Consider the following 9,838-nt stretch of genomic DNA (forward strand, 5'->3'; position numbering starts at 1 on the left):
TGGAAAACAAAGGCCGGAGGCAGAAGCAGGCAGACTGCACGAGCCACGGCAAGGAGACAGTGGAACTAGAGGGGCCTGAGCAAGGTCAGACCAGCTGGGATAAGGTCAGAGAAGTAGCCGAGGCCAGATCACAGTGGGCCTTGTAAAGACTCGGGAGTTTGATTCTGCATGAGACTGGGGGGCGGGGGGGAGTAAATTTTTGCCTGACCTGGTTTGAGTTAGGTTTCAGCTGCTTGTAGTGGCAGGTTGTTCGTTCTCATTGCTGTAAATATACTTCTGTTTATTATCCATTCTACTATTGATGAATGGATACCAGCTCACTCTACCAGCTCAGGGCTTGCATTGAGTGCTACTATGAACACCCTAGTGCTGCATGTCTTTTGGTAAACTCCTGTACGCAAGACATACCAACTTTAAAGAAATTGAATTAAAAGATGTATCAATTCTTCTTATTTTAATAACTTACATAACATAGGATTTTACTTCCAGCGAAAGGCAGGTTATCAACCACTACGTACCGTACACATTAGAGGTAAATTCCCAAGTATGTATTAGGGTAAAGCAGTAACGTATGCAAGACAGAGAATACAAAGATAGGTAAAATAGATTATTTGCCCTCAAGGACCCTAGATTCTAGTTGGGGATAAGACATAAGCACGTGAAACAGCAACTAGCAAGGACATGTAAAGGAAATGCCAAATAATATCCTGGGCAGTTTGCCCCATAGTCATTCTCAAGTGAGCAAGGTCACTTTGAACTATGTTGATATAAGATTTCAGAGGGAAGCTGGGGATTCTGTGGGGCCTAAAAGCTGACATCAGATTTGGAAAAGCAGAGAAAGACTTCGTGGACATTATCTGGGCTAGCGAAACAGCAAGAGGGCCCATTTGTATTGGAGGGGCCCGTAGGTGGTCCATCTGAATAAGAGTAGGGCTTAGGATTCATTTTAAAACCGAGTAGAGGACTCCCCTGGTGGCGCACTGGTTAAGAATCCACCTGCCAATGCAGGGGACATGGGTTCAAGCCCTGGTCCGGGAAGATCCCACATGCCACGGAGCAACTAAGCCCGTGCGCCACAACTCCTGAGCCTGTGCTCTAGAGCCGGCGAGCCACAACTACTGAGCCCACACGCCTAGAGCCCACGCTCCACAACAAGAGAAGCCACCGCAATGAGAAGCCCGTGCACCCCAACGAAGAGTAGCCCCCGCTCGCTGCAACTAGAGAAAGCCCGCTCACAGCAACAAAGACCCAACACAGCCAAAAATAAATTAATTAATTTAAAAAATAAATAAATAAAACCTAGTAGAGATATAGATGGATTTATTTCTCAAGTAAGTAAATAGCTCCGTTCTAATCTGGGAATGTTTATATATTCCACATTTCTCAATCACTTTGATATATTAATGCCACATTTTGATATATTAATGCCATATAACCTCAAAGTCCATAAGGTCTAAATGACTTAAATATATATGTATTTTTAGATTGGCAAAGAAAACTCATCCAGTGTGACTGTAGCAGGCCCCGAGATGGAAAATAAGGCAGGCCAGACTCTGGAAAACAGCTCATTAATGGCCGAGCTTCTGAGCGACGTACCCTTCACCTTGGCCCCGCATGTGCTGGCCGTGCAGGGCACCATCAGTGACCTTCCCGACCACTTACTCTCCTATGATGTCAGCGAAAACTTATCAAGGTTTTGGTATGATTTCACTCTTGAAAACTCAGTGCTCTATGGTTCGTAATCTTTATGTCTGTTTGCACCTTAACAGCTTTAAGACAAAAGTTTGCCTGTTTTATTTAACCTGTGTGATGTTTTTTGACATTTCCCTGTTTAAAGGCCCTCAGAAAAGCAAGGATCATAAAGCAAATAATATTACATTCATTGCTCTATTTTTTTAGAATAAAGCATATTTGTATAAAAAGTAAACTTAAGATCTACTACTTCCTTTTCCCCCTAATAATAAATACAAATATTAATTTATCAAGGTTTTATGAAAGGAGTAGATTCCGTCAACCGGTCTCTCAAAATACAACACCTCATATTTATCTTAGAAAAACTGTGAAAAAGAACTGAGGCATTTTTCTTAGTTACCACAAGAAACTGAAGTCTCCACTTAGAGGGAGTGTGATTTCTCTTCTCTGGTTTGGAAGAAACTTACTTAATGTTATCCCCTTTCTCCTTCCACTGTGTTTATTAATGAATTCAGAAAAAAAGAAAAAAAGTTGGCAGTTAGCTTAATTTCTTCAGTCTTGATTTAGACATTGATGTGGAAATTTACAACTTTTCCTAGAAAGCAATGGTAGTTTGCTGATGTAAGAATGCTGTAAGAAGAATGCTCTGGATACTGTTTCTTTAGAATGACAGATTTTGGTTTCCTTAATCCCGTGGCAGTCTGTTCCACCTTGATGGAGTCCTGAGTTCCTGCCTTTGGTTTTTGCTACTTCACGGTTTGCTCTCTCACCAGCTTTCCAAAGAACGTTCCCTGCTTCTGCCTCAGTTGGCATTTGTTCTCCTTACCACCTATGTTCCTGGTTTATGAAGAGATCCATATTTCCTTTCAACCTCTCTACCTCCCAAAGAAAAGCATCTCATAATGATATGTATTATTGCTGATAAAGCCCTTATTTAGAAATTCGTTGGCCAAAATACAGATGGAAATGTTTTACTGCTACAAAAACTGCAACTGACTCATTTCCATTTAGAGTGTAGGCAAAACACCTAAACAGGACTTTTAGTTCGTGAATATCTGTTACTTATTCCAGAAAACTGCCATTGGTCCATAAACTGTAAAGGGAAGAGGTAAATTGTGATAGAGCATTTTCTATGCCATGGAAAATTTAAATCACATTTGTTCTGATTAGTGGCAATACAGTTTATTGATTCTGTGCCAAATCTTAACTATATGTTTCACAAAGGTAGAGTGCCATAGCAAAACTAAATACTGTGCATAAAGGTACGTGAATTATTCAAGTTTTAATGTATCATGCATGTTGGTTTAATATACGTGGCATGGTCTTGATAAAATGTTATATTATTTATAATGTAAATGTACATTTCTATTGCCAGAAATATGCTTCACTTACAAATAATGCTACCATATGAGGTGAATGATTAAATTAGAGCTTCACGTAGTTTTCATAAAACATCAGTCTAAGAAATCTAACTTATTACTAAGACAAATGTGACCATTTTATAGCAGTTTTTGTGAAAACATATCTTTTTTTCAATATCCGTGTTAATGTACAGCCAATGTTAAAGCCAAATGTAAGCATGTTATCAATTTGTCTATGTGTTAAATTTTGTCTACTTATACATTTCATTTATATGTATGTCTACCATGTTATAAATATGCTTATAAGTATTTTCATTTGTCTATAAAAGATATTTAAATAAACATGAATTTTAAAAAACTGATATTTTTATTATTTTCAGATCAGAAAAATGGTTTTCTTTGCATTATTCATATCTGAGTGCAAGTTATTGATTCTTTGAAAGGCCAAGATTTAAGTACATAGTTTTTGTAGTCCAGAGAAAATTATGAAATTTCCTCTTATATGTAAGTTTTAAGGAATAACATTGAAAATGGTAAGATCACTAGTCCTGGATTAATAAGACTAGAGATTTGGGAGAAATCACATGAACATCTTAAGGTAGATCCCCATCATCACAAGATTTAGTAAAGGCCAGTGTTAATGACCTATTTTTAACAAAAAACATTGTAAAAATGTCCATTTTAATTTTCTTACTCTATATAAATCAATGTTACTTTTTGAAAACTGGAAAAACATTACTAATCAACTAGCCAACTCCATTTTACCGAAGAGAAACCTGAAGCCTAGAAAGGTTAAATGATTTAAGTCACCTAGTTAGTGATAAATATTTCCTTTAGTAGTGTTAATAATTATAATATGAATTATAACAAAGCTTGTATGCTCTGGTGCATTTGAGGCAGCCACGGTTTGTAATGGCTCCCTCACTTAGAAGCTGTGTGATTTGGAGTTAGTCCCTTGATTTCTTGTGTCCTTAGTTCCTTCTCCAATTAAATAGTAATTGTATGCCTCTTGCAGGGTTGTGTTAGGTTTTAGATGGTGTCTGTCAAATGCCTGGCAGCATAAAGCTTGAACACACCATAGGTGTTCTGCGAAAGGGAGCTCTTATAATTCTCATTACTAACCACACATACAACAGTCTAATGAAATGCAAAATACATACTAACTGAACTGCTTAAAGAGTAATATAAAAATATATAGCTACCTACATTTATATTGTAGATCCCTCCTGCCCCATTATTTTTTTCTATACTAAATACCTCACTAAGAAAAATATTGCTAAAATATGTTGGTTGACTCTTCTGCGATTCCTTAGTTAAGAATTCCATAGGGAACACTTTTTTCCCTCTCCTTATCAAGCATCATGGTCCTTTTCCTCAATACAAGTTATCGTTGTAAAGTACTGTAGGTATAGAATGTACAAGCAATTTTACTGAATCTTATTTTTAACCTTAAAACACATTCAGGAAGTTTCATGTTTTTTTTCTTTTTTTTTTTCCAGCTTTCTTTAACTACATTTGCATTCTTTCCTAAAAACAGAATTAGAGAGGAGATTCTGACCAATCTATTAATCTGTTGAATTAAACTTTGATTAACTGAACTTTTAAAATTGTACTATTACATATTAACAAGAGCACATTTCTTGTTAACAATTCTGGAAACCCAAATAGCTTTTTTTAAGTAAACATTCATTGACACCAACACTTTTTTTCTCTTTCTCAAAGTAAAATGATAAATTGAAAACAGTATAAATTGAAAACTGTAATTCAAAAAGATACCTGTACCCCAATGTTCATAGCAGCACTATTTACATTAGCCAATACATGGGAGCAACCTAAATGTCTATCAACAGATGAATGGATAAGGACGTTGTGGTATATATATATATATATATATATATATACACACACACACATACACACACACACACACACACACACACACTAGAATATTACTCAGCCATAAAGATGAAATAATGCCAGTTGCAGCAATATAGATGGACCTAGAGATTCTCTATCTTACTTTACTTAGTATGATAAAGCCAATATCATACGATATCACTTATATGTGGAATCTAAAAAAATGATACAAATGAACTGACTTACAAAACAGAAATAGATTCACAGACATAGAAAACAAACTTATGGTTTACCAAAGGGGATAGCGGGGGTGGGGGGAGATAAATTAGGATTTGGGGATTAACAAGTACATACTATATATAAAATAGGTAAACAACAAGGACCTATTGTATAGCACAGGGAACTATACTCAATATCTGGTAATAACCTGTAATGTAATAGAATCTGAAAAAAAGTTTATGTGTATGTATAATGGAATCACTGCTGTATACCTGAAATTAATAAAACATTGTAAATTACTTCTATTAAAATATACTTTATTGGCGTGAGCCCTCCTGGAGGCCACCATTTTCTTACAAAGACATGGCCCCACCCCACAGCCTGTAGGCTCCAGTGCTGGGAAACCTCAAGCCAAACCAACAGGGCAGGAACACTGTCCCACCCATCTGCAGACAGGCTGCTTAAAGTCTTCCTGAGCCCACAGCCCTCTAAACACACCCCTTAGCTTGGCCCTGCCCACCAGAGGGAAAAGACCCAGCTCCACCCACCATGGGCAGGAAACAGTCCCTCTCACCAGGAAGCCTGCACAAGCCTCTTAGACAGCCAGGGCGCAGAGAGGAGAAGCAAGAAGAACTACAACTCTGCAGCCTGTGGAATGGAAACCACAGTCACAGAAAGTTAGACAAAATGACATGGCAGAGGATTATGTCCCAGATGAAGGAACAAGATAAAACCCCAGAAGAACAACTAAGTGAAGTGGAGATAGGCAATCTACCTGAAAAAGAATTCAGAGTAATGATAATAAAAATGATCCAAGATCTTGGGAAAAAAATGGAGGCACGGATCAAGAAGATTAAAGAAATGTTTAACAAAGACCTGGAAGAATTAAAGAACGAACCACCAGAGGTGAACAATACAATAACTGAAATGAAAAATACACTAGAAGGAATCAATAGCAGAATAACTGAGGCAGAAGAATGGATAAGTGAGCTGGAAGACAGAATGGTGGAAATCACTGTTGCAGAACAGAACAAAGAAAAAACAATGAAAAATGAGGACAGTCTAAGACACCTCTGGGACAACATTAAATGCACGAACATTGGCATTATAGCAGTCCCAGAAGGAGAAGAGAGAGAGAAGGGACCTCAGAAAATATTTGAAGAGATAATAGCTGAAAAATTACCTAACATGGGAAAGGAAACAGTCACCCAAGTCCAGAAGCACAGAGAGTCCCAGGCAGGATAAATCCAAGAAGGAACATGCCAAGAAACATAGTAATCAAATTGACAAAAATTAAAGACAAAGAGAAAAATCTTAAAAGCAGCAAGGAAGAAGCAACAAATAACATACAAGAGAATCCCCATAAGGTTATCAGCTGATTTCTTGGCAGAAACTCTGCAGACCAGAAGGGAGTGGCGTGACATTTAAAGCGATGAAAGGGAAGAACCTACAACCATGAATACTCTGCCCAGCAAGGCTCTCATTCAGATTTGATGGAGAAATCAAAAGCTTTACAGACAAGCAAAAGCTAAGAGAATTCAGCACCACCAGACCAGCTTTGCAACATAAGCTAAAGGAACTTCTCTAGGCGGAAAAGAAAAGGCCACAACTACAAACAAGAAAATTACGACTGGGAAAGCTCTCCAGTAAAGGCAAACATAAGTAAAGGTAGGAAATCATCCATACACAAATATGATATCAAAACCAGCAATTGTGAGAAGAGGAGAGCACAAATGCAGGATGTTGGAAATGCATTTGAAATTAAAAGACCAGCAACTTAAAACAATCTTGTCTGTATATAGACTGCTATATCAAAGCCTCATGGTAACCACAAACCAAAAATCTGCAATAGATATGCACACAAAAAAAGAAAAAGGAATCCAAACACAGCACTGAAGTTACTCATCGAATCACGAGAGAACAAAACAGGAAGGGAAGAAAACACCTATAAAAACAAATCCAAAACAATTAACCAAATGGCAATAAGAACATACATATCGATAATTACCTTAAACGTAAACAGAATAAATGCTCCAACCAGTGGTACATATACACAATGGAATATTACTCAGCCATAAAAAAGAACAAAATAATGCCATTTGCAGCAACATGGATGGACCTAGAGATGGTCATACTGAGTGAAGTAAGTCAGCGAAGGACAAATATCATATAATATTGCTTATATGTGGAATCTAAAAAAATGGTACAAATGCACTTATTTACAAAACAGAAAGAGAGTTACAGATGTAGAAAACAATCTTATGGTTACCGGGGGGAAGTGGGGGAGGGATAAATTGGAGATTGGGATCAACATATATACACTATTATATATAAAATAGATAACTAATAAGGACCTACTGTATAGCAGAGGGAACTCTACTCAGTAATGACCTATATGGGAAAAGAATCCAAAAAGGGTTGATACATGTATATGTATATGTATATCTGATACACTTTGCTGTACAGCAAAAAGTAACAAAACACTGGAAATCAACTATACGCCAATAAAAAATTTTTTAAGTAAAGTTATTTTCCTTAATACTTAAAAAACATTTAAAAATAAATGCTCCAACCAAAAGACATAGGCTGGCTGAATGGATAAAAAAACAAGACCTGTATATATGCTGTCTAGAAGAGACCCACTTCAGATCTAGGGACACATACTGACTGAAAGTGAGGGAATGAAAAAAGGTATTCCATGCAAATGAAAACCAAAAGAAAGCTGGAGTACCAATACTCATATCAGACAAAATAGACTTTAAAATAAAGACTAATATAAGAGACAAAGAAGGACACTACATAATGATCGAGGGATCAATCCAAGAAGAAGGTGTAACAGTTGTTAATATATATGCACCCAACATTGGAACACCTCAATATATAAGGCAAACACTAACAGCCATAAAAGGAGAAATCGACAGTAACACAATAATATGCAGTGGGGGACTTTAACACCCCATTTTCATCAATGGACAGATCATCCAGACAGAAAATCAGTAAGGAAACACAGGCCTTAAATGACACATTGGACCAGATGCACTTAACTGATATTTACAGAGCATTCCATCCAAAAGCAGCAGAATACATATTCTTCTCAAGTGCACATGGAATATTCTCCAGGACTGATCACATGCTAAGCCATAAAGCGAGCCTTGGTACATTTAAGAAAACTGAAATCAGATCAAGCATCTTTTCTGACCACAATGATATGAGATTAGAAATCAACTACAAGAAAAAAAGACTGTAAAAAACACAAACACGTGGAGGCTAAACAATATGCTACTAAACAACCAATGGATTATTAAAGATATCAAAGAGGAAATCAAAAAATACCTAGAGACAAATGAAAATGAAAGGATGAATCCAAAACCTATGGGACACAGCAAAAGAAGTTCTAAGAAGTTTATAGCAATGTAATTGTACCTCAGGAAACACAAAAAATCACAAATAAATAACCAAACCTTACACTTAAAGCAACTACAGAAAGAAGAACAAACAAAACCCAAAGTTAGTAGAAGGAAAGAAATCACAAAAATCAGAGCAGAAATAAGTGAAATAGAGACAAAGGAAACAATAGCTAAGATCAATAAAACTAAAAGCTGGTTCTTTGAGAAGATAAACAAAATTGATAAACACTTAGCCAGACTCATCAAGAAAAAGAGGAAGAGGACTCAAATCAATAAAAGCAGAAATGAAAAAGGAGAAGTTACAGTGGACACCACAGAAATACAAATGATCATAAGAGACTACTACAAGCAACTATATGCCAATAAAATGGAAAACCTAGAAGAAATGGACAAATTCTTAGAAAGATACAATCTCCCAAGACTGAACCAGGAAGAAACAGAAAATATGAACAGACCAATCAAAAGTACTGAATTTGAAACTGTGCTTAAAAAACTCCCAACAAGGGGCTTCCCTGGTGGCTCAGTGGTTGGGGGTCTGCCTGCCGGTGTAGGGGACACGGGTTCGTGCCCCGGTCTGGGAGGATCCCGCGTGCCGCGGAGCGGCTGGGCCCATGGGCCATGGCCGCTGAGCCTGCGCATCCGGAGCCTGTGCTCCGCAACGGGAGAGGCCACGGCAGTGAGAGGCCTGCGTACCGCAAAAAAAAAAAAAAAAAAAACTCCCAACAAGTACTTCCCTGGTGGTGCAGTAGTTAAGAATCCACCTGCCAGTGCAGAGGACATGGGTTCAATCCCTGGTCTGGGAAGATCCCACATGCCACAGAATAGCTAAGCCCATGTGCCATAACTACTAAGCCTGCACTCTAGAGCCCATGAGCCACAACTACTGAGCCCATGTGCTACAACTAAAGCCCACATGCCTAGAGCCCATGCTCCACACCAAGAGAAGCCACCACAAGGAGAAGCCCACACACCGCAATGAAGAGTATTCCCCGCTCACCACAACTAAAGAAAGCCCATGTGCAGCAACAAAGACCAAATGTAGCCAGAAAAACTCCCAACAAACAAAAGTCCAGAACCAGGTAGGTTCACAGGCAAATTCCATCAAACATTTAAAGAAGAGTTAATACCTATCATTCTGAAACTATTCCAGAAACTCGCAGAGGAAGGAACACTCCCAAACTCATTCTATGAGGCCACTGTCACCCTGATACCAAAACCAAAGATATCACAAAAAAGAAAATTACAGGCCATTAGACACAAAAATCCTTAACAAAATACTAGCAAACTGAATCCAGCAATACA

General features: G+C 37.8%; 1 protein-coding gene across 1 annotated transcript in view; it reads left to right on the plus strand.

Moving 5' to 3' along the window:
• Positions 1-3,268, plus strand: part of UMAD1 (UBAP1-MVB12-associated (UMA) domain containing 1) — a 246,901-nt gene extending 243,633 nt beyond the window's left edge. The window contains exon 4 of the mRNA XM_082662389.1: positions 1,485-3,268. Coding sequence (XP_082518515.1) covers positions 1,485-1,742 — 258 coding nt within the window. The 3' untranslated portion in view covers positions 1,743-3,268. The remainder of the gene's footprint in view (positions 1-1,484) is intronic.
• The last annotated feature ends 6,570 nt before the right edge of the window (positions 3,269-9,838 follow it).

This window comes from Grampus griseus (assembly GCF_964374135.1).
Source record: "Grampus griseus genome assembly, chromosome: 9".
Taxonomy (NCBI): domain Eukaryota; kingdom Metazoa; phylum Chordata; class Mammalia; order Artiodactyla; family Delphinidae; genus Grampus; species Grampus griseus.